The 27,454-nt window shown below is 35.0% G+C and overlaps 2 protein-coding genes across 3 annotated transcripts in view; both read right to left on the reverse strand.

Annotated features, from left to right (window-relative positions):
• LOC135219132 (uncharacterized) overlaps positions 1 to 14,188 on the reverse strand; it is a 30,700-nt gene extending 16,512 nt beyond the window's left edge. Inside the window, exon 1 of one of the 2 annotated variants that reach the window (XM_064255588.1) lies at positions 14,055 to 14,188. In XM_064255588.1, the coding sequence (XP_064111658.1) occupies positions 14,055 to 14,106 (52 nt within the window). In that variant the 5' untranslated portion in view covers positions 14,107 to 14,188. Of the gene's footprint in view, positions 1 to 625; positions 765 to 14,054 lie in introns of those variants that run through there. The other variant, XM_064255587.1, reaches the window with a different exon arrangement.
• LOC135219131 (uncharacterized) lies at positions 13,753 to 27,252 on the reverse strand. The gene is made up of 11 exons (XM_064255586.1): positions 26,999 to 27,252; positions 25,524 to 25,607; positions 24,622 to 24,770; positions 23,255 to 23,446; positions 22,395 to 22,505; positions 21,681 to 21,782; positions 20,724 to 20,798; positions 19,333 to 19,428; positions 16,571 to 16,737; positions 15,424 to 15,547; positions 13,753 to 14,519 (listed from the first exon to the last, which is right to left on the reverse strand). The coding sequence occupies exons 1-11, from the start codon at positions 27,099 to 27,101 to the stop codon at positions 14,397 to 14,399; spliced, it is 1,326 nt and encodes a 441-aa protein (XP_064111656.1). The 5' UTR covers positions 27,102 to 27,252; the 3' UTR covers positions 13,753 to 14,396.
• Between the last annotated feature and the right edge of the window lie 202 nt (positions 27,253 to 27,454).

Raw genomic sequence — 27,454 nt, forward strand, 5'->3', positions numbered from 1 at the left:
GCTAAGCAGGCAAATATTCCCTAAAAGTATTGTTAGTAAATTGGTAAAATTCCTCTGGTCGTAAGACGCAGAGCTTTTGCTTTTAACATTTCTTCAAAATTCTTTTGTAGAAACCTTGCTGCTCTGATTCTTCTATATCAATAATCAGTGGTTATATGCATACAAACATTATATATATATATATATATATATATATATATATATATATATATATATATATATATATAATATATATATATATAGATATAGATAGATAGATAGATATATATATATATATATATATATATATATATATATATATATATATATATATATATATATATAGATATATATATATTATATATATATATATATATATATATATACATATACATATATATATACACACACATATATATACATGAGTATGTGGAAATTAAATATAATGAAATTATATCTGACATCTCGTTAATCTAAAGAAGTTCAACATCAGTCATAAACTATGCATTGAAAACTTCACAATGAAATACGTTCGCAACGAATTAATGAAAAAAAAAGAAAGACAATAAATAGCCAAAGAAAAGGAAGAAAAGGAGACAGTAAATTGAATCCACACGACTAATGAGAACGTCTTTGTAGTACATACCTGAAATAGGTACCGATTCGACCAAGGCGAAGAAACATAGAACTTCGATACAAAGATAGAGGCAGATTCCCTTCTTTTCTGCAAACTGCTTCATGTTCACAAGCAAGAGTCAGCGACAAAACTGACACCAAAGTCCAACTGACATACCTACCAAGAGGAGGGAGAGATCGAGGAATCCTGGGTCATATTTGATGACCCAAGCTGACACAGTCTGACGGCTAACGGCTGACGAGGTCTGTTTCCGCTGACAAGACTTTTTTTTTTTTTTTTTCTTAAGTATATAACCTCGTTCTGAATGATGGTGGAAATTAAACTTTACTATTATTGGTATTCGTTTCTGTGTATTTTTATGAATATTTGTTTGTACTTACGTGTTTATGAACGTACGCAAATATATAGCAGAGGCGATTCATTGATCATGAAATCTATAAGCCAAGCACACATACACACGCGCACAGAAATGTATACATTGCATATGTAAATACAAGCACATAAATATATATATTTATATATATATATATATATATATATATATATATATATATATATATATCTTCATCCTCAGCTTTTCCTATGTTTATATGGGATCACTGGTTGTTAGTCTTTTCCATCTTCTTACACACACACACACACACACACACACACACACACACACACACATATATATATATATATATATATATATAGTATATATATATATATATAATATATATATATATATATATATGCATATGCACACACATTTTCTACGTGTGGCGTTGGACGAGTGGTTTACGTGCTCGCCTAGCGATACACAGGAAACATCACAATCGGTAATCCCCGCCATTAGCGATTTGGTAAGCAGAAAAACCCTCGTGAAAATCTATACTACTTACCAGGGTTGGAGTAACTGCAATTATAATTTAATTGAAATGTAATTAATTACAGAATTTCGTGTGATTGTAATTGTAATTGAAAATGAAATTAAATTAAGTAATTGTAATTTAATTGAAATGTAATTAATTACAGAATTTCGTGTGATTGTAATTGTAATTGAAAATGAAATTATAGTAAGTCATTGTAATTTAATTGAAATTAATTAATTACAGAATTTCGTGTAATTGTAATTGAATTCGTAGTAACTGTAATTTAGTTGAAATGTAATTAATAACAGAATTTCGTGTAACTGTAATTGTAATTGAAAATGAAATCATAGTAGGTAATTGTAATTTAATTGAAATGTAATTAATTACAGAATTTCGTGTATATGTAATTGAAACTGAATTTATAGTATGTAATTGTAATTTAATTCAAATGTAATTAATTACAGATTTTCGTGTAATTGTAATGGTAATTGAAAATTAAATGATAGTAAGTAATTGTAATTTAACTGAAATGTAATTAATTACAGATTTTCGTGTATTTGTAATTGTAACTGAAAATGAAATTATAGTAAGTAATTGTAGTTTAATTGAAATGCAATTAATTACAGAATTTCGTGTGATTGGAATAGTAATTGAAAATGAAATCATAGTAAGTAATTGTAATTGGAAATGAAATCATAGTAAGTAATTGTAATTTAATTAATTACAGGAGGATATAATTTGTAATTTAATTGTAATCATAAAATTAGGAGTGATGGGTTGCTTATAAGACTTAAATTTGATGGTTCTCCGCCAAGTGTTTCCTTACTAGTGATAATAAACACTCTTTTAATATGACCTCTGTTCTTCTTCTGTCACTTACACTTCTAGAAATAATTTATGTAATCCTACTAGCTCGATTTGCTCTCCTCAATACACTGTTTCCTGTGCTAGAGATTATCGTTTACTCTCTCTTACTCGCACCGAAACCAGTTGTTTCCAAATACTTTTTTTAAAAGTAATTGTAATTGATATCCATTTCTTCAAGGGTAATAATTATTCCAACCCTGCTACCTGCCATTGTATTTCCTTTGACCCCTCCTGCGTGTGCTGTAGCGATTCATTTTCTCAGGACACCTGCATCTTTTGGGCTTGTCAACAAGACACCGTCCGAAAATTTAACGGTTCTCAGCCATTTTGCTGCGAGTTCTCCGTTCTTGGGGAAAGAAAACACGTTGACTTTGGGCCCTGTAACATACATGATTCCCCTTGCAATCTGTGACGACACGATGATAGGGCATTTTCACAAAAACACTCGCAAACTTAGATTTAGTGTTAGTTTGTGTGGTGTTTTTACGTTGCACAGATCCAGTGGTTATTCAGCAACAGGACCAACGGCTTTACGTGACTTCCGAAACACGTCGAGAGTGAACTTCTATCACCAGGAATACACATCTCTCACCCCTCAATGGAATGCCCGAGAATAGAACTCGCGGCCGCCGAGACGGTAGGCCAAGACATACTGATCACGCCACTGAGGCGCTTAGATTTATTGATATATATATATATATATATATATATATATATATATATATGTCCATATAGTATATATATATATATATATATATATATATATATATATATATATATATATATATATATATTACACTACAACTATCACTCAATAATAGAGGGTTTGCTTTATATCTATGAAGTATTTAACTAGTTGATTAATTGAATATAGAATTTAGGCCCATGGCCAAGCACTTGGGTGGGATCTATGAGGTCATTCAGCGCTGAAACATAAATTGACAGTAAAAGTTTGAAAGATGTAACAGGAGGAAAATCTCGCAGATGCAATATGACTCAATTGTTAGCAGAGGGTGGAAAGTGAGATGGAAGAAAGGAAATATGAAAGGAGGTACAGTTAAAGGAACAAATGGGTTTGCAGCTGGAGGCCTTAAGGCACGCTGCAAAGAACATCAAGTAATGCCTACATGTCACCACATGAGGAGTACTGACGGCACTACCTCCTCTACGGGGATAGAGTAACAACTGGATTGCAAAAAAAAAATCATTTTCAGGATGACCTTGCAAACGGCACATTGCTTAGGAAACAGCAACTTGGGAAAGGAATTCCTTGCAAAGTTTAGATGTTTCAATCGATGTGCGGAAGACATGTCATAAACAGATGTCGGCAACTTGCCCCAGAATCATCACAGACAGACTGAGTACATGTCGACGATTTGCTTAAAACCCATTCCCTTCTGGCGGTCGCTGTCCTGTTTCTCGTTGGTGAAATGTACGAGAGACGTTGCCGACATGTTTATGACATGCTCCAATGTCGTCGTGTGACCCTGGAGAGACAACTGCAGAACGTTCCCGACGCCATAATATTCATTTCTAAAAGCCCAAGGGGGCCTTTTTGGACGCCTCCGGCTATTTTGTCGTTAATCTAGTTTTCCAGCGGCGCGGTCAAAGCTTGAGCGACGATGAACAGCAGCAGCTTGTTTTGTTTATTTCGCTTGTTTGTTTATTTCGGCCTTGATTATTCAAGGGGAGGCGATTGTTATTGGTCTCGTGGAATCATCAGCGTTTTCCCCAAATGCGAAAGGTGCCGGTCGTAATTCGACTAATTACGCTGACGACTTTTTTTTTTTTTTTCGGAGACCCTTTCTTCATTTGCGAAAGTGGCGGCGGAGGACTTCGGGAGTTTTAGACCTTTGTTCAGCCCCTCTATTATTTTCTACTATTTTGTCACCTACGGATAATATTCCAGAGGAGAGAATTAAAAAAAAAAATCCTGGGGGAATTAAGACCCTTTTCACATCAGTGGAATTTGTCTCTTTCGGATTCTCATGCTCTCATGAATATACAACTATATATACTGTGGTTGCAAAAATACACATGCGCATGTTACATATACTAGGACTACCTTTATTCCTTTATTATATGTACACACACACACACACACACACACACACACACACACATATATATATATATATATATATATTATATATAGATATATATATCTATAATATATATATATATATGTATATATATATATATATATATACATATATATATATATATACGTATATAATATATATATATATATAGTATATATATACTATATATACATATATATATATATATCTATATATATATATATATATATATATATATATAGTATATATATATACAATATATATATATATATATATAATATATATATATATATATATATATATATATATATATATATAGCAGGTCTGCAAATACACATATAATACCTCCAGGGGATATCCATGATATGAGATGTAATAATGACAATTTATTCTAAGAAACGTTTAGCACATTAAATTCTCTGTGCATCATCAGTCTGAAAGAACATAAAGACACATTTATAAGTAAAATACAATAAAAGCGCAAAAAACAGGAATTCACATATACTAAAAATAGTCTTAAAATTATATAAAAGAACATGTAAAAAACAGGTTAAAAGAGACTGCTTAAGACACCAACAGTTCATTGTGAGGAGAGAAGATGGAATGAACTAAGACACGTTAAAATAAACGACTTCAACTATGCCAGGTACAGAGTTGCTGAGGACGTATTACTGTTGAGGGAGGGAATAAGCCTCTTGATATATAAAGACTCAAGGGTAGTTAAATGGTCAGGCTGTTTGACATGGTCTATTATGGAAAACTGTTCTTTTTGTTCTTCTATTTTGGAATGAGAGGCATGATTCCTGATGTTGGAAAATTCAGGTTGTTTTATTCTATGACCAGTACGAAAGCTGAAGCCCAAATGAGAGCAATATCTGACCCTCAACAGCCTTCGAGTTGATCCGACGTAAGAGCCCGGACATCCAGGGCATGTAAATTTATATATAACGTTGGATCTCATAAAAGATCGCCTTCACGCCTTGTAAGACTATTTTTAGTATATGTTAATCCCTGTTTTTTGCACTTTTATTGTATTTTACTTATAAATGTGTCTTTATGTTCTTTCAGACTGATGATGCACAGAGAATTTAATGTACGAAACGTTTCTTAGAATAAATTGTCATTATTACATCTCATATCATGAACATCCCTGGAGGTATATATATATATTATATATATATATATATATATATATATATATATATATAGTTCCACGCTGGACGAGTGGTTTTCGAGCTGGGCTGCCAATCCGGCGGTCCCAGGTTCGATTCCCGGCTTGGTCAACGCGGAATCAGAGAAATTTATTTCTGGTGATAGAAGTTCTTTCTCGATATAGTGTGGTTCGGATTCCACAATAAGCTGTAGGTCCCGTTGCTAGGTAACCAATTGGTTCCTAGCCACGTAAAAATATCTAATCCTTTCGGGCCAGCCCTAGGAGAGCTGGTTAATCAGCTCAGTGGTCTGGTAAAACTAAAAGTATACTTAACTTAAATTATATAATCTAATATACTTATATATTTATAATTATATATATATATATATATATGAATAATTATCACATCACCGTGATTCACATGAATTATTCGAGCTACAAATGTCCATCAATATCTAATTCGCTCTACCTCGGAATTGATATATTGCTATATTTGTAAACCGAAGGGGAATTTTTCACTTGATAATGATTTCGTCCTCTCGTGGGTTCGAACCACCGATAACGTCCCTGACTAAAAAATTCCCCTTCTTTACCTATATGAAAATATATAATTCCGAGGTAGGGCGAATTAGATATTAAAGGACATTTGTAGTTCGAATATATATATGTATATATATATATATATACATATATATATATATATATATATATATATATATATATATATATATATATATATATATATATATATATATAAAATATATCACTCACATATTGATCGAACCCCGGTCTCTCAAATGAAAGGTTAGGTCAATACTACCAAATGACCCACACAGTTTCATAACAAGAAAGTTTGGGAACTCAAGTATACTTTTATACAATCAAAAATGTATTGCATCATGTTCCAGAACTTTTCGTTCACCTAACAATAATGAAATGTGCTTTCCTTATTCGATTCTGGTTATTAATCGTACGGTCAACAATATATATATATATATATATATATATATATATATATATATATATATATATATATATATATATAATATATATATATATATAAACGGTGAGTGAGAAACTCATATTGGAAATAATAACGAAACATTTTGAAAACTTACTTACCAGATGATTGGACAAAAGAGTCAAATCAGAAACTATACTTCGAAGCCAAATGAAAACATCTTTACTAATAAAATAATGTGGAATAATCACTAACAAAATCATATGAATAAAGATAGAAATATTCTACCATAATCGTCGTGAAAAAGAATAAATCGTAACTTCGTATGTTATTGTATGAAGTCACACTTGGGCAGGAACGTTCAACTGCATCGTCACTTGCACCGATTAGATGGGTCACAGCTTAGCATGAACAGAACAACATAAGACTAATGTTTCTATCGTAGATACTGCCCGGCAGCTTGGCATAAATAGAACAACCGTGCACAGATGGATACGGCAACAGAGAGAACGAGAAATAAAAAATAAAATGATTGAAAATAGTGGAGGACTACCCCCTTGGTTGCAATACTGTTGAAGACCGTCATCGGATGATCACTAAAGGAGCTCCACTTAATTCCCCTGACAACCGGTGTTGCTATCAAAAGAGAACATGGTGCTCTCCCTTCAAGTTGATCCCCAAACCATCCGCAAAAGTCTACTACATGACACCAAGCTATTACTTCGTCACATTCCTGCCAAGAAACCTTTCATAACAGTGAAAAACAAAGAAGATTATCCAGTAGCCAGCCGATGATTTCTGGAAGAAAGAAAGTCATCTTTCGAAATGAGGAGGAAACACTCTCCAATGATGAGCACGTTACTATTCTTCACTGCTGCTGTATAACATTAACTAAGTTAATGTTGAACTTCCTGCTCATTTTAATTCTTTAAAAGCTTAGATAATAAGAAATACAGCAGTAGACGTTATATATTCAGTTAATTTCATAAGAGGTATCAAAATAATAGCCCTTAGTAACAATGAAAGAAATAAAAAATAACAAGTGGTAACAGCATATACATATAATTATGTATATGCGTAAAAGTACGATTATATTCTACTTATTACAAAAATAGACGAGAAATTTGTTTTAGTTCACTTCATTATAATTTACATAAGCAGTTAGGCAAATAGGCCTAAGCGTCATTAACAGAAGGCACAATACATGATAATGTCAGATATATATACATTTATATTATATATATAATATATATATATATATAATAATAAATATAAATATATAATAAATTATATATATAAATATAAATTATATATATTATATATATTATTATTAATAAACACCATATATATACTAATATACATATTGGAGTAGGGAGACGCGTTCTGTCTTTCATCCATTTATTAGCGCCGACGTTTCGTATCAGCTTGATACATTTTCCAGGCTGAAAACGATTACACATCAATTGCGTATAAATAAAAAGATACACACAATGTTTACCAACACCAAAATTAAAAACCTTTTAATAAATTAAGAATAAAAACAGAGTAAAAACAGAAACACAGAATAACAGTGAAAGGGCTAGGAGCGAATACAGAGAAACAAATTAGCTAAAAAATAATAATAATAATAATAGAAAAATATATAATAATAATAATAATAATAATAATAATAATAGAACGAACAAGACGCCTACCCACAGCGGTAGCGGAAGGAGAACTGACACGAAAAATTGTTATGGAAGGGAGTGTAAACAAAACAACAGGTAATTAGGCAATAAACAGTTGGGTGGAAGACGATTGGTGGTTAAGAGAAGGTACAGTTAGCTAGATTATTATTGATTCAAGGGTGGTTAGTTCGTCTATATGTCGGGTTCTTCCTACAATATTAAAATGACTGGCATCTATGTGTGTTTTTTTGCAACTTTTACTGTGATTTCTTATGTTAGATTGTTCTGGATTTGATAGTCGACAACCCGTTCTATGGCTAATTCCTTGATGAGAGGAAATTCGGACTTTTAGCAGCCTCCTGGTGCAACCGATGTAAGTGCCGAGATCACATCTGGGACAATTATACTTATAAAACGACACCGGAGGCAAACAGGGGGCTGATCTTATCCTTGACTTGGAAGAGTGAGCCGATAGTTCGGGGGTTTATGGGAATTAGTTTCAAATTAAGGGCAGGCAATTGCTCATTGAATAGGGTGATGCATTTTTTCCTAAATTTATTATTATGGATGGAGAAAGGGAAATCTAGCAAACATACGGAGCTTGGGGACACTATGGACTATTGGAGGTGGATTGAATTTCAGATTAAGTAGCCTATTAAGGGATCTATGAAAATTGCTGGAGGGAAATAATTATCCTTAAAGTAATCAGTAAGGAAAGTCACTTCAGTATGAAAGGTAGACCAGCTTGATGTCAGATTAATGGCTCTATGGAGGAGAGTTGATACGGAATTCATTTTAAAGTTAAAAAAACATGAACTATAAAAATTGGTCCCCAGGCCAGTAAAGGTGCTCTTTCTATAAATACCAGTATGAAAGCCAGACTCGTCCTTGGATATCCTCACATCAAGGAACGGAAGTGAATTCTGTGTTTCTGTTTCAACCGTAAATCTAATGTTATGGTGTTGGTTGTTTAAATACTCAAGAAAGGTATCAGCATGGTAATTACATCTGAACAAGGCGAAAGTGTCATCTATGTAGCGTCTATAAAAGAGTGGGCGGAAATTAGGTGGGCATACATCTAGAGCTCGCTCCTCCAGGGAGCACATAAACATGTTAGCAAAAGTAGGACCCAGAGGGCTTCCCATGGCCATCCCCTCAGTCTGCTTAAAAACCGTATTATTAAAAAACAAAGGGCGTATATATATATATATATATATATATATATATATATATATATATATATATATATATATATATATATATATATATATTGTAAATCTCTCGTTCCCTCAGGATTAAATGTGAGGATGTGACTTTCTCGCACTCCTGAAAAGGTCCTGTATGAGAGAACGAGGTTACAAGAAAGGAAATCTATGGCTGAAGGCCGATATTACTGAAGGGGAGAATTTACATAAAACTCTTGAACTTTAGATCAAATGAACTATATTTACATTTAAATTACATGAGCAGCAATTCACCTCAAAGGTGGCAGGGACTTGAGTAGGTCCAAAAATAAATGAAGTTGGTTGATTGCAGAATGATTGAAGAATCATTCGGAACACGTGCTGGGAAAATGATCCAAGCACAGAGATAGAATTTGCGCAGAGCGGTTATTTAACAAGGCCATCGTATCCAAGGGTTCCCAAATTTCCTCTCACAACTAGGGCACGATATTTGTCTGCATAGCGATTGTATTCTAGCATCAGTACTAAGGCAATTGACGCGTGAAGAAGCGTTAAACACTATTTTCTCTTGGTATTTCATATCAAAGCTCACTCACAGGGGGCATAGAATGACTGGGAGCTTATACAGAAAGGAATACTATGTTGCTTGATTAACTAGGGAATGTTTTAATATCACTACTAGCATCACAGGGGGATTAATTACAGTACTGAACCAAAGTTGGGAAGTGAGAAGCTGAGCCAAGAAGGGGAAATGAAAAGAAATACAGACAAAGGCAAAAAACGATAACTGACTGCACTCGAAATTACTCTCTACAGTACCTGGAGAGCCGTAGTCTTGTTGTGTTCTGGTTTGCTGATCAGGGAAGGCACTATGGAGGTAAAGGAACACGTGTGGGATCCTCCAAGGAGCTGGGGGGCAAAAGGGGAAGGGATGCGGTCACATCGGCAGGTGAGAGCTCTAAGCTCTGGGATGTTTCTGAGAGGCTTCTGAGGCAGCTGCAGGTTGCCTTCTAGTTTTTATGCTCTCTGGCATCGAGATACTTCGCCCCTGTAAGATTAATTCCAAGAAACAGCCAATTGGGATAGACGAGATGGTTTAGAGAAAATGAAGGCTTCAGTTTAAAGGGGTAACAAGAAAATGAATGAAAGTCTATATCAAATTTCTCTCTAAAAAAGGGGTTACTTTACTTGGCTCTGGCTTAAATGCTGAACATATATATATATATATATATATATATATATATTATATATATATATATATATATATATATATATATATATATATATATATATGTAATAAGCTAAAAAATATCCTTTGATATCAAATTCGTACTACCTTGCAATTAATATATTTTCATATGTAAACTGAAGGGGAATTCTTTAGTTGATAATAATTTCGTGCTCTCGTGGATTCAAACCAATACACAGAAGAGAAATCAGGACTTCAGTAACGTCTCTACCGTATCTGCCAACAAGTGAGGTACATGTTGATACCAATTCTGACCTTACAAATCACTGTCGAACTCAGATATTTGTAATTAGAATCGATATCCACCCACCTTGACCATGTTACCAAAGTCGTATGTTTGCCACAAGTAGCCATATTACGAATTTTTATCACATCACGACTTTGTTAACATGGCAGAGATGGGTGGATATCGATTCTAATTACAAATATCTAAATTCGAAAGTGATTTGTAAGGAATTGTATCAACCTATACCTCACTTGTTGGCCAAGTCGGTAAAGATGTCACTGAAGTCCTGATTTCTTCTCTGGGCACTGGTTCGAATCCACAAGAGGACGAAATTATCATCAACTAAAAAATTCCTCTTTGGTTAATATATGAAAATATATTAATTGCAAGGTAGAACAAAATGGATATTAAAGCACATTTGTACCTTAATGCATGTATATGAATCTTGGTGATGTGATAAAAATACAGACACACACACACACACAATATATATATATATATATATATATATATATATATATATATATATATATATATATATAATATATATATATATATATATATATATATATAATATATATTGTTCAAGATTTTAACCAGAACCGGGCCAAAATAACTTCTTTCAGAGGGAAATTCAGACTTATATAAATTGCCCTTCCTCGCCAGTCTACCATTTTCTGTGAGCGTCACGTGACTCATCCTTTGTCTCAAATGATGCCCTTGAAATTATCTCCTCAGTTACCAACTGGACCTTAGGTAGAAGCACATGTTGGACTGAGGAACAGGCCTGGACAAAGGATCACTGGATCAGAGGTGATAAAATGAGAAGACAACAGATGAGCGGCCTTTGAATTTCTCCAACTGTCCCAGCATTCACACCATTCTCCTGCTGGGAACCCTCCTTCCCCCACCTTGCTCTCCCACTCCTCTGGAGACCACCACGTGTTCCGTTATTTTTCCATAGTGCAACCCCATCTCCATCAGCTCTGCAATTCGGAGGAAGTCAAGACCGGCCAACTGACCAGGTACTGTGATGGAGTAATTTTGAGTGCAGTCAGTTACCATTTATTGCCTCTTGTCTGTACCTCCCTTTTATCTTTCCAGGGCGACTTTTCCCTTACTGGTTCAACACCGCATTCACTATTTTGGTTACTGTAACGCAGTTCCCCAATTGTTACTTTGAGTGGACCTTGATGTGAAATAATAAGAGAGAATCGTGTTTAACGCTTCCCCACGTGGCTATTGCCTTAGTATTGACCTTGTGATGCAATCTATTTGCAGGTGCAAATATCACCTGCCTTGCTTTAAGGAATCTGGAACCCTTGCATGTGACGCCAGGAACCATTAATTAATTCGCTGTGCTCAAACTTCATTTCCCTAACTGGACCTTTTCCAGCCACACGACCTGGTTGACCTTCAATCAACGCATTTCATTTCATCGCTGGACCATTGCGAGTCCCAGCCACCCTTGAGGTGTAAATTGCTTACTCATGTAATTTGGTGTAATATACTTCAGTTAAATCTAAATCTCTAGAGTTTTTATATCATTTTCCCCTTCATTGACACCATCCTTCAGCTGTAGAGTGTGTTGTTATTATTATTTTGTTCTCTAAAAGGGCGTTTCAAGAGTTTCAGGAAGTGGCGACCTCAATCTTTCAAACATCGAGAAAGAGAAATCATATATATGTGTGCGTGTGTGCGTGTATGTGTGTGTAATAGAATCGTTGTCGGTAATCGAGTAAACTAAATCTCGTAGACAAGATTTATGTAAACATTATGTTTCATTCTGAAAATTCCTGACCACCTTTTTTTTTCTTTTTTTTTAGGCTCGGTGTAGAATTGTGGGTCTCTTCACATACCTGAATACTTCTCCAAGTCATTTTATTAATTATGTATTCCCACTTGAGAGCAGACTTTACGAGATTTATTACAAAACTTATGACAAGTCTGAATGTAAACAGGTAAGCTGTATGTGGTTGACATGGACATACGTAAAAACGTTAGATAGAAATGAAGTGACAATGAAGTGGGTGTTAAGGATGTATGGTATAGAAGGTAAATAATTATTGAGAAAAAAATGTTTATGGCAAATGGGAACCTTGGTTGTACATATTCTATGGCCTAGACAAATATACACCGAACATTCATTATTAAATGTAACAGATTTACCAGCAAAATGTACCCAGAAAGGAAGTCTAACAAAATACTCCATAACAATGGAGCTGATAAGTAAAGAAATCTGATAAGTTTAGATTTGTCAAGTTAAAGTTACTAAATCTATATATACATATTTATACACACACACACACACACATATATCTATATATATACATATATATATATATATAATATATATATATATATATATATATATATATATATATATATATAATATATATATATATATATATATATATATATATATATATATATATATATATATATATATATATATATATATATATATATATATATATACTATATATATATATATATACAGTGGTCCCCCCGTATTCACAAGGGATGCGTACCAGATCCCTCCCCCATGAATAGTTAGAACCTGCGAATGTTTGGAACTCCTATAAAAATGCTAAAAACAGCCTATTTTGTTAGTTGAAACTCAAGAAAAACCACTAAAAATTTTCCTACTTGGTTTTTTTAATAGTTTTTATCACAAAAAGTGCATTTTATGATGAAATTGATAAAAAAAAACCCCAGGAATTTGTGAATATTTCTCATAGAAAAATACTCCGAATGAGCGAATTTTCAGCGAATAATGCGGGGAAACGTTCCCGAGAGAAATATATATATATATATATATATAATATATATATATATATATATATATATATATATATATATATATATATACACATATAATAAAAATGCCAAAATATAAAGAGAAAATACTATATTTCAGTTAGATCAGTTAGGTATGGACAGCAGAACTCAGCTATTTTCAACAATATAAATGAACATAACCATAGAATAAACTGGAATTTGTCACGTATAATATATAGCAGCAACTGCCGATACAAGAGTCAGATGATAAAACCGGCCTTGATTAAACAGCGATAGGTAATGAACATCTCAAAGGGCGCATGGGATTCAGATGTCATTGATAAAGTTTTCATTCAACCAACGCTTAAGAGGACTAAAGGAGGATTATCAGTGGGAGTAACCTCAATTGGCTTACCTGTGGATGGATCTCTTGGTATAAATACCACCTTTGCTGTAACTTTTCTCATTCATCTACCTGAAGAGGAGACAGCAGTCTCTGAAATAGAGTATTTTCTCTCTATATTTTGGCGTTTTTATGGGCTCCTTTTATTAGAATTCTGTTGTAAAAGAACATTTTTACAAGTCATATATATATATTTATATCATATAGACGTATACATACATATCATATAGACATATACACATACATATATTTATTTATTTATTTATTTATTTATTTATTTATTTATTTATTTATTTATTTATTTATTTATTTATTTATTTATTTATTTATAGATTATCAAAACAGTTAACGCAATCAAGAAGTTCCAGTTGCCACAGTAGACGACGCCCCTCCTCCATTCACTGGACTACCCATTGTGTGGAGTCGGTTGCTGACGTCATACGTAATCCTCAGGCTGTTTAACTGGCTGTCGAGTGACTGTTAACAGGAGGTCAACTGTTAATATTTTGCAATATGCAGTGTGATGATTTTGTGATCATTTAGTTATGTGAATGGTGCTGTAATGTAGAAAAGACTTTTGGGCTGATTTTCAAGACAAGGAATGGTTGTTGGAAGCAAATGTCACTTATTATCATTATCATTATTATTAGTATTATTATTGTTATCATTATTCAGAGTCTGGGACCTATTCCAATGGAATAAGCTCACCACAGGGACCACTGACTTGAAAATCAAGTTTACAGTAGAAATATCAAGCTTTCATTGGACAGAAGTAAGAGGAGATCACCTATTGGAAAAGAAAAATAAATTGGCAATTTAATAAATAAATGTAAGTAAATTATTGAAATGCAAGATGAACTGTATGAGAGAGAGAGAGAGAGAGAGAGAGAGAGAGAGAGAGAGAGAGAGAGAGAGAGAGATAAATATGTAAGTAAATTATTGAAATGCAAGATGAATTGTATGAGAGAGAGAGAGAGAGAGAGAGAGAGAGAGAAAAAAAGAAGAAAAGAAAATGAAAGATGAATTATGAAGTTATTGATTTGATGCAGATGAATTAGTTGAATGAAGAGAGAGAGAGAGAGAGAGAGAGATAGAGAGAGATGTTGAAGATGACGCCGGAGAGGAGAAGAGAGAGAGAGAAGGGACGACGATAAAAAATGTAAAGTAACAAATTTATTGAAAGAAATGCAGAAATTGAACTTGTATGCAAGAGAGAATGAAGAGAGAGAGAGAGAGAGAGCGAGAGAGAGAAAAAAGAAGAGAAGAGAAGAGAGAGAGAGAGAGAAAAAGAAGAGAAAGAGAAGAGAGAGAGAGAGAGAGAGAGAGAGAGAGAGAGTTCGTACGTTTCCAAAAGCCTTTAACAGAAGCATGTCCCACTCACCATCCAATGTTCCTTCTGCAAGATCTTCTTCTGAATGGCTTCCCAGATTTTTTGGGGCAGACTCTGGACTGAGGATCTGGCTGAACGATTCACCTCTCCCAAGCGAGGCTTTGTGACCCTGACGCTACCTGAAGGAGATGGGATTCCTTCATGTCCCTGAAACTTTCTGAAGACGATGTGATTACATCATGACCCTGACATTTCCTGAAGGAGATGGGATTACTTCGTGTCCCTGAAACCTTCTGAAGGAGATGGGATTATTTCATGTCCCTGACATTCCCTGAAGGAGATGGGATTCCTTTATGTCCCTGAAACTTTCTGAAGGAGATGTGATTCCATCACGACCCTAACATTCCCTGAAGGAGACAGGATTCCTTCATGTCCCTGAAACTTTCTGAAGATGGTGTGATTACATCATGACCCTTACTTTCCCTCCAGAAGGTGGGATTACATTAGAGTGAAGATCTTACGGTGGTGACATGAGGGTCTCATTGTGACACGCGGCATTATCTATTTGTTTTTAATCTGCTGTGTGAAAGAATAACCGAATTACAATTCGACTTCAGCCTCCTTTAAGTGTATGTTAATTTATAAAGTTCAAGCAAATATACGTTACTTATAAGAAATAAATTTTTTTTACCAAGGGCAATTTTGTTTCAAAATTCTTCTTTATGCTTTCAAGTATAAAGTCAAACTAAATACTACAGCAGTTTCACATCAACCGTGCATTTGATGTCTAGGCCAGTCCCTTACGACGTTCCTGATTGGTTGTTGGTAAGCCAATCAAAGGGCTGGAAACTCTCAGTCTCTCTCGAGAGTTCACATGGGTAGGATCTATGTTCCACCTCTCCTGAGGTATATACGTCTTTCAGGAGAGGTGGAACATGCATCCTGCCGATGTGAACTCTCTCGAGAGATTGAGAGTTTCCAGCCCTGTGATTGGCTTATCAACAGTCAATCAGTAGCGTCGTAGGGGGCTGGCCTAGACATCAAAATTGCACGGTTGATGTGAATCTACTATAGAATGAAAACAGTGTGGAGTTGTTAGTTGTTCAAGGATAATGTCCTTGAGGTGTGGCGTTGTGGCGTCACTTGAGCCATAAGCTAATCAATCAGTGAGCTAATCATGCGACCTACGAACAAAAACCTACCAATTTCTCTCCTGACTTCCCGCATGGTCGGTGGACTCAGCTTCCGAGTATCAAACAAGATCTCAGATCCGGCCAGGAAGTTGTGCATCTCGATTTCGAAGTTCATCGGCTTCAGGAAGAGGAAACGACACGTGCCCGTCACTTTCAGCAGTTCAACCTCCGTCTAAAAATAGATAATTATAGGAAATAATGCTCATTTAGAAATAGATTCTTTTTTTTATTTAGGGAATTAGATATCGAAATGTTTGTGTTTATGAAATATAATATGTCTCTCGTTAAAAAATATCCACAATTACATAGCCTATTAAAAATATATTTCTATGTGAAAATATATAACAAAGACTTTCGAACACCTGAACGGTGTTCCTCCTCAGTGAACGTTAAAATGTAATGAAGAGGATAGTTTCCTCTTCATTAGATGCTCTTCGGGAGGAAACTATCCTCTTCATTACATTTTAACGTTCACTGAGGAGGAACACCGTTCAGGTGTTCGAAAGTCTTTGTTATATATTTTTACATAGAAATATATTTTTAATATATAATTGTGGATATTTTTTAACAATTTGTTTTCACGAAACTGTGAATTTCTTAACATATGTCTCTCATTATGCAAATGTCTTTGTCCTTCCCGGGCCCAAGGAAGACACGAATAAAGAAGGGTGGAGGAAGAGGTGGTGTGACGCTTAAGAAAAGGAAATTTAAATCTGTATCTTGGAGGATTAATTGGCAATCGAAGATGAGGGAGAATGCCATCTGACAGGTGTTACAAGACTGCTGGAGAGAGGAGGAATTCAGAAAAAGATATTTAAATACAATTTAACAAATTCATACCGTCAAAAAGGAACATATCAAAATCAAAAGTAATTGCATCATCAAAATCTAACTACCATAGAGTGACAGATCATCCACATGGCAGCAAGGATCAGAAAGAGGATTATCGGCTGGAGACGAGATATCAGTCAAGTCGAAACTAAGACCATCGTTCTGAACACGAAAAATAATGGCCTACGAAAGCTATGATAATTGGGCAAAAAAAGAAAATATATATATATATATATATATATATATATATATATATATATATATATATATATATATATGTGATACCTAAACAACCCACAAATTTTCTCAGAAACAGACTAACACAATGAAATGAGCTACTTGCTAAAATTTGAGATTAATCTGAGCACAAAATAAATGGAGTTAGAAATAAAGACTCAATTACATTCCATAAAGTGATAATCGAAGATGGGGACAGAAAACTATGCGGACATTGCATATTTATAACATCATATCTGACTCTGAATGGGATCCCAATTCAGACAAGTTCTCAAAATCAGTGCTACCGGATGGAAAAAGGGCAGGTCGAGACTAAGTGCAATTTATAAGATACAGAGGGTTGAATCATATTATTGTTATTATTATTATTATTCAAAAGATGAACTCCATCCGTATGGAACAACGCACAGGGGTCGCTGACTTGAAATTCAATTTTCCAAAGAATACGGCGTTCATTATAAAGAGTTAAAGAGAGACACAGAAAGAAGAAATCTCACTCATTAAAAAAAAGGAATACTAAATTAACAAATGAATACACAAATAAAAATGTGAGTAAATTATTAAAATGCAAGAAAAACTATATCAGGATAGTAGTCTCGCATTTTTGCTTGAACTTATGAAGCAGACTGGAGACAGCCACAGATAGTACGAAGTTTAAAAAGTAGATGGTAAGAGTCACCACAATCATCTTGAAATAATTATACAGAGAAATGGAGTGAAACCAGGATACGGTGATTTGACGAAGAGCCTCGTGGTCAGACTTTTCAGGCACTATCAAATGCCTCGTCCATGATTAGAATGACGACAAAAGATTTCCCCAAGTCTCCTAGAGAGGATGACGAAACAATCAGTGCTATATAGGAAAGGTCGTGCCTCAAAAATGCTGAACTGATTATCCGAAAATGAATTAGGACAGTGCAGTCGCAAATTGACGTAGAATAGTCAGTGGAAGGCTTATAGAAGTCCCTCTCCTTGAGGACAGAACTAGTGGTTAAGAAGGGATGATCTTAGATGATTTGAATCTCAGAGAAGCTGATGTTATTTGATGATCTTAGATAATTTGAGTCTCAGGGATGCTGAAATTATGGGATGATCTTAGATAATTTGAATCTCAGAGATGCTGAGGTTATGGGATGATCTCAGATGATTGAATCTCACAGATGCTGAGGTTATGAGATGATCTCAGATGATTTGAATCTCAGAGATGCTGAGGTTATGGGACGATCTTAAATTAATTGAATCTCAGAGATGCTGAGGTTATGGGATGATCTCAGATGATTTTAATCTCAGAGATGCTGAGGTTATGAGATGATCTCAGATGATTTGAATCTCAGAGATGCTGAGGTTATGAGATGATCTTAGATGATTTGAATCTCAGAGGCTGAGGGTATGGGATGATCTTCGATGATCTGAATCTCAGAGATGGTGAGGTTATGAGATGATCTCAGATGATCTGAATCTCAGAGATGGTGAGGTTATGGGATGATCTTAGATGATCTGAATCTCAGAGATGCTGAGGTTATTGGATGATCTCAGATGATTTGAATCTCAGAGATGCTGAGGTTATGGGAACAGATGTTCAGGAGTTATGGAGTGATCTTAGAGGACGTTAATCTCAGAGGCTGAGGTTATCCTAGGTAATTTATCCAAGAAGATGATGTCAGCTTTTGTGGAATTGTCAATAGAAAAAAATACTTACCTCGTAGGCCATGCGGATGGTGTGGTTGATGTAACTTAGCTCCGAGTTGCGAGATCTGTAGTGGGTGTTCTCCGCACTTAGACCGAAATCATAACACTAGAAAATTTAGATAAGAGATTTCTAGATTAAATTAGCTTGAACTGCAAAAGCGAATGAAATGGCGGGTACTATCTGTCAACTTCACGAGACATGCAAAAATATTCTGTTATTCAGAGACAATGGATACTTTATTGACAGAAAACTTTAGATACATTTTCAAAGTGAAATTGATAAAAACTCAATAATAATGAGGAAATATATTCTCTAAGGTATTCAGAAGCTAAGTTAGGGGTTTAATGGTGTGCGTATGAGAGAGAGAGAGAGAGAGAGAGAGAGAGAGAGAGAGAGAGAGAGAGAGAGAGAGTCAGGTTTGCTTGGACAGTAAGTTAGGGCTAGTGGGTCAATAAAGTTGCGCCTACACTGCAGTAAAACATATCATAATCACACGCCATCAACATGTCGCACACACATCATAAACATGTTAAATACAAGTCACCGACTTCCTGGTAACCCGTAACCAAAGCTTCATGTGATTATCCAGCATTCTCCAAAGATTTGTACTCCACTTATGATCGGGGAATTATCTTTTAAGTCATGTTTGTGATAATGTATATGATACATGTGTGTATGGCATACTAGTATGAAAGCACCCTAAATCTGGACCACTTGGACTCGGCAGGACCATTTGGAAAATGGTTTAGGATCACTCGAAAAGAAGTCAGGACTCTCCACTTACGACTTTCGAGTTGTTTTCAACCGTTTGTGTGATATGCATGTGACATGATTCCAACTAATCTTTACAACATGAGCACTCGAAAAAAAAAAAAAAAGTAACATCATCATCCCCCGTAGGAGGGTACTGCCATCAGTAGTACACCTAACTTGGTATACTATAAGCATTACTTGAGGAGGTTCTTTCACTTCTTTTAAATATGCCTCCATACGTATCTTCTTTCTTCTATCTTACTCTACACTATCTACTGATCATTGTTTCAACATTACTTTCAGCGCTGAAAGACCTCATAATTCCCAGTGTTTAGCTTTGGGCCTAAATTTTTTTTCATTCCAGCTCCAGTTCTAATAACATCTAGTTGATTTATTTCGTTTAACCAATGACGCGTTGGTAAAAAACGAGCGACCTTTTGAAGTTCCGGAGCAAAGAAACCTTGATGCTCTATTGGCTGTATGATTTACAAATTTACAAAAGAAAACTGATTTCGGAATGGTCCTGGAATGAGAAATCCACTGGACGTCGTACCTCTCATCAGCAAATGCCTTAATGATTTATTGATTGATTTACACAGACTGGAGTCACACTCGGAGAAGACTCATGAGACAAGACAGAAACTTACGTGGAGGATCTTGCTGATACCCAGCTGCTTCAAGTACTTTTGACTGGATCTAAGTCCCCAGAAGGTTACCCTTGGCTGGAAAGGAGAGAAATTATGATATTATCATTTGCTTCAATTTTTTCCCATTATCTTTTTATGTTATTTGATCGTTCTGTTTATTGAGGTGTCCATTATTTTGTTTTCAATCAGTCTTTCAAACTCTCATATGCAAATACTAATGCACACGTGCGTACACACTCACACTTAGACATGCACACACACATGTACGTGTGTATTATATATATATATATTGATATATATATATATATATATATATATATGTATGTATGTATATATTATATATAATATATGATATACATACAGTACAATACATACAATACAGTACACTACATACATACTACATCAACAGACATACATAGCATATAATACATACAGCACACAACACATATATATATATATATATATCATATATATATATATATATATATATATATATATGTGTGTGTGTGTGTGTGTGTGTGTGTGTGTGTGTGTGTGTGTGTGTATGTGTTGATCAATTATCACGCTTCATCCAAAATGAAAGTATTAAACGAAAGAGTCCAAACATTACACATTATTATCACCAAAAAGTATATATAAAATCTATGGAAGAACTGGCTAAGTGCATCACACTGAGAGAAATACCACTAGGATATTCTGAAAACGTAATAAATGTCTGAGCAAACTTTAACAGCACTGAAGCAGAGATCAGAAACCCATATTACCTAATAAATATGCAAATTATTTATCGATCGAAAATCGTCAAAAGACAGCTGCTGACCTCTGAGGCCATTTTGCGTTGAGCATTACAGGCCTAACAGACGCTAGTTTTGTTGGAATATTTTCTTCTTCCGTTAACAACAGGTCATATGAAAAACATTGTATACAGAAAGTAAACACACCGATAAGGAAACATACTTTCACCAGCAAATTGCTGACGAGGTCTTCTGTGTCCGGGAACTTCGTCGAGAAGTTAGTTTTCAGTGCTTGCCTCAGGAACTCCGGAGCCCAATCTTTGATCTGTCGTTAAAAATGAAACGTCGTGGAGACGACGAAGCTGTGTCATAAACCAGATCAATAAATAAAGCAAGATGGAGTAAAATAGATAAATAAATAAATAAATTATTAAGTACAGCACCAGCCGAAGCAATGGTACTTCAGCTAATGTAATATAAGTGGACGAACAAATACTTTAACCCGCGATACACTGGAACAAGATTTTCTCTATTTTGTCTTGCCTCAGGTCACTGATAATAAATGATAAAAGTTCTCGGCATCACTGAGAGAATATGAACTAATATTTTTTTATTATAAGAAAACGGAAGGAATAAAGGGCGTCAATAAAGTCCCACTACCATTACAAGTATTTATTACCAGAATGGTACTGGGACTTTATGGACACCCTGCACATTTATCTTATATTAGCTTTTAGTAAATACAGGGTGTCCATAAAGTCCCAGCACCATTACAAGTAATTATTGCCCAGAATGGTACTGGGACTTTATAGACACCCTGTGTATTTATCTTACATTAGCTTTTCGTAAATAACGTATAAAGCTACACGCTTTGAAATAATGGCCAGATTTATAGTCATTAGATAAAATCAACTCAAGGATATTACATAATGCTTACCATTTCCTGAAGAGCGGATCTAAACATATCGGCGCTGTCTTCAATGAGAGTTTCTGCCCAAAAAGGCAGATTCTCAGCTTTCAGCTGGACGTCTGAATACGCTATTTCAAACTGAAAGAGAATATAGAAAACTACACGTTCAGCCGGGCATACAGAGCTTTCTATATATACTATGTAATAGATTTAGCCTTCGGTAATGATAGTAATATTGATAATTATTATTATTATTATTATTATTATTATTATTATTATTATTATTATTATTATTATTATTATTAGGAAGATGAGCCTTACTCATATGGAAAAAGCCCACCAAAGGGGCCACTGACCCGAAATTCTGCGTTCATTTGAGAGAAGCAACAGAAGGTATATAACAGGAAATACAGAAAGTAGAGATCAGTTCTTAAGGAATAAAAAAGTAAATAAACAAATTAATAACTAAATATATAAAAATGTAAGTCAATTATCAAAACACAAGAAGAATTGCTTTTTGGTAGTAATTCATTACATATTTGCTTGAAATTTTCCATAATAATAATAATAATAATAATAATAATAATAATAAATAATAATAATAATAATAATAATAATAATAACAAATAGGCACTAGGCACGATCCCAAGATCCCTGAAAAGGAATCTGGAAAAACTAGAGGCTGAGGTAGCTCCAGGACTCATGCAGAAGAGTGTGATCCCAGAAACGGCGCACATAGTAAGAAAAGTGACGGACTCCTAAGGAGGCAGGATGCAACCCGGAAAGCCACACTGTAAATACTACCCAGTCGAATTGTTGAACTGTGATAGACCAAAAAAAAGAATAAATAATAATAATAATAATAAGTAGAAAAGGCGAAATATTACCAGCATATCTTCTTTGTTAAGCTGCAGAGTGCCACTAGAATCGATAAAGACATTTCCTTTCAGAACAATGGCGGTACCGTTGACTGTGATGTTGTACAGGCTACTCCAGTATGAGGTGCTGTAGAGGAGGTCGGTGATGATAGTGATGTTGCCCAAAACGATCACCTCGGGGACGTTCATGGCCGAGTGGAACTGAAATGGAAGATTTTAATGAATTCTTCAAATCCAGAAACTGGAAGCTCGATTTGGTGCATTGGTATTGTATCACTTGGCGGCTTCGAATCATTCCTTTAAGTCTTGGACTTTTTTTTTTTTTATTTATAAGATGTCAAGACTGGAAGTGGCAAAGTCTGACCTTAAAGGCAGTCTGGAAAGTCTGAAGGGAATAAAAGGAGTTTTCATAATTCTCTCTCTCTCTCTCTCTCTCTCTCTCTCTCTCTCTCTCTCACAACAAATATCAGTCTGTGATACTATAGCCTCGTGAAAACACTGCAACCTCCTGGAAGGTGAACGTGTCTTTATTCTCTAATTGGGTCTTGACATCTCAATAAACACATTGCTGGGATTATTCCAGGAACACTTGGCAAACAACCATAGAGGTACTGGCATTACCTAAAGAACGAACCCTGCTGTTAAAAGCAGAATCATACACACACACAGATATATATATATATATATATATATATATATATATATATATATATATATATATATATATTGATAATTGGTTTGCACCCTGGCAGGCTCGAACTGCTGGAACAACATGAACCAACGACTATCACTGACTCCCTAGACCCACCCGGCTATCAAGACAGGTATAAGTCGATACCGCCTCTGCTGTACAAATCACCCTCGAACGCAGGTATTTGTTTGTACTTGGCATCTGCATCAGCCCACCCCCACCATGCGAGCCGATTGGCGCGTTTGAAACACGTAGCTATTTTATGAATGAACGTGATGTTTATGTATGTACACAGACATTAAGCTACGAATGTCATTTTGATATCCAATTCGCTCACCCCTTCGTTATTATTTACGAGGTAGAGTGAATTGGATGTTAAACGACAATTGTATCTTAATATTTGGGCATTTAAAAATCTCGGTGAAGTGATAAAAATTCATATATACTATACAGTGTATAATATATATATATATATTATATATATATATATATATATAGATATATATATATATATATATATATATATATATATATATATCTAATATATATATATATATATATATATATATATATATATATATATATATATATATATATATATAGATAGATAGATAGATAGCTTAGGCTAAACAAAATGTACCCAATTCATGCACTGAATGTAAACAGCCCTCCACATAAGTCTTACCGAGAAACTCATGAAGTCCATTTCTGAATACACAATGTCTAGATTGGATAAACCTTTGAACTCGGTGTTGGATATCTTCATTGTATAAGGGAACTCGGAGAACAGCTCGTATTCCATCGGGATGGATAATGGATCAGGAACAATAAAACCTAAGGAAGGTAAAAGTATACTATACACACACATATTATAAGTTTATTTATCCATTTCAGTAAAAAGTGATGCTCTTTACCGCATTTCTTCCATGACTGAATTATGAGGATGTCTCTATGCCAGAAACACATTCTTCATTTGATACCAGACAAGTTTTACTATTTTGTTTATCAGTTTGTTCATTTATTTTTCTTTTTCAATAATTGATTTCTTTTTTCTGGATTTCCCTTTACCTTCTTTGACTTCTTTCAGAGGAACACAACATTCTTTGGAAACTTGAATTGCAAGTCAATGGCCCCTTTGGTGGTGGGCTTGTTTCATATGAATAGGGTTCATCTTCTGATAATAATAATAATAATAATAATAATAATGTCTACTATAGTAGATTCACATCAACCGTGCATTTGATGTCTAGGCCCGTCCTTTACCACGCTCCTGATTGGCTGTTGATAAGCCAATCACGGGGCTGGAAACCCTCAGACTCTCGAGAAAGTTCACATAGGCAGGATGCATGTTCCACCTCTCCTGAGGGATACGTCATTCTAAAGTATCCCCCAGGAGAGGTGGAACATACGTCCTTATGTGAACTCTCTCGAGAGACAGAGTTTCCAGCCCTGTGACTGGGTTATCAACAGCCAATAAGGAGGGTCGTAAGGGACGGGCCTAGACATCAAATGCACCGTTGATGTGAATCTACTATAGTAGACGGTAAGATTATCAAACTTAACAAAAGACGATCCAGAGATCCCCACCTGGAATATCTGATGGATGACCTTGAAAAGCGAAGTTATATATTGCATAAGTATCTTGAGGAAGTTTTGTTTTATACGTTTCTCCTGAAAATAGAAAATATTGAGAGATTCAAGTTACTTAAAAGGAACATGGGCTAACTAACAGTCCACGTTACAACAGAACATTCCATAAACGTGTCATTGACTTATCCCTCACATTATCTCGAAAAAGTTAAATACAAGTCAGTGACTTATTAGTAGTCCTGACCAGCGCTTCTTAAGATTATCCAGTAACTGCTAAAGTTTCCCTTTCTGCTGACTGTCGATGACTTATGCAGGGTGTCCATAAAGCCCCAGTACCATTTCAAGCAATAAATACTAGTAATAGTACTGGGACTTTATGGACACCCTGTCTATTCAACCCGTTTGTGATTATACGCATATGTCTGAAAAGTTGCCAACGCGTATTTATGGTATGTTTTACTGTAGTGCAGACGCACCAAAACTGATCTCGGTAGGATGTTTTTCCTTCATTTTTCCACAATATAAATAAATGCAAAAGAAAGCTCATCGATTTTCCAGTCTGCTGAACACCAATTGGCTTGAAAACCATAGAAAATATAGGGATCTCTCGTCACATGTAACAGCACTTCTATTAATTTAGCTTAAAGCTTAGAAACTGGTAATATCTAATGTCCAAACACTAATTTCAATGGTTTAGAATAATTTAAACTGCAATTGCTCATAAACTGTAAAACATTATCGTGGGTGTGATGGCTGAAAGAAATATTTCGAAATACCATTAATTAACATCTTCACATGGTTATTTCAGGACATTGTTCAATTCATTTATACTTTTTACCTTCCTTATACTTTTAAAAGGTCAGACTTTTGCATGATGTGAGAACAAAGTCCAAATGATCAATATTGGCCCCTGTGGGTTATCAATAAATTATATATATAGATATATAATTAGATATATATAATATTATATATATAATATTATATATTATATAATATAGATATATATATATATATTATAAGACCCACAACTAAAAGCAATTTAGAACTAAGTGAAAAGTAAGCATATATGTACTTTCATATACAGATATAAATACACACATCTATATAATTATACAAGTGAGAGAGAGGAGAGAGAGAGAGAGAGAGAGAGAGAGAGAGAACTACATTCGTTTCAAAAATGGGTAACCATATACATCAAAACATTCCCATTACCCGAGAGAGAGAGAGAGAGAGAGAGAGAGAGAGAGAGAGAGAGAGAGAGAGAGAATAACATTCATGACACACATTTAGGAACATTTTAAAAAAAGCGTAGCCATAAACATCAAAACATTCTCATTGCCCTAGAAAGAGAGAGAGAGAGAGAGAGAGAGAGAGAGAGAGAGAGAGAGAGAGAGAGAGAGAATTACACGCATCTAGAAAGACTCAGAAAAAGGCACGTAAACATATAACTGCTGCACTGGTGTCAAACTCACTTTGGGAACGCGTAGGCCTACCACCGCCAACATCGCCGACGAAAAAAGATGATAATGACGCCGCCACAAACACCAGACAAAGAGGAGATCTGAAGCGACCCATTGTGCAACACACCCGAGGACTAGCTAGCTAGCTACTCTTAGACTGTCACAGCAGTGAATGGCGTGACCGAAAGCACTACGAAAGCAGAGCACCATCAGCTGATTAGAACGGAATTGCCCAGGCGAGAATCGCACGACTTGGGACACTCCATCCCGCAAAGTGTCGAAGTGTAGGGAGAGAGGGGAGGAGGGTGCCACAGCAGCATCCCATGAAATGTGAGACAGGGTCGGGGGAGAGGTGGAGTAGGAGGAGGAGGAGGAGGAGGAGAAGTGGAGTAGGAGGAGGAGGAGAGGTCTCTCGTTATGATAACAGAATGCACTCGTCAAGGGCGGATTGTGAGGCCACGGAGTGAG

The sequence above is a fragment of the Macrobrachium nipponense genome, chromosome 1 (genome assembly GCF_015104395.2).
Source record: "Macrobrachium nipponense isolate FS-2020 chromosome 1, ASM1510439v2, whole genome shotgun sequence".
NCBI lineage: Eukaryota > Metazoa > Arthropoda > Malacostraca > Decapoda > Palaemonidae > Macrobrachium > Macrobrachium nipponense.

Coding starts and splice junctions, on each gene's coding strand:
- LOC135219131 (XM_064255586.1), bottom strand. CDS start 27,101: ATGGGTCGCTTCAGATCTCCTCTTTGTCTGGTGTTTGTGGCGGCGTCA. Junction 25,608..26,998: donor TAGGCCTACGCGTTCCCAAA/GTGAGTTTGACA, acceptor TTCTATTTTCAG/GAGAAACGTATAAAACAAAA. Junction 24,771..25,523: donor TCATCCATCAGATATTCCAG/GTGGGGATCTCT, acceptor TACCTTCCTTAG/GTTTTATTGTTCCTGATCCA.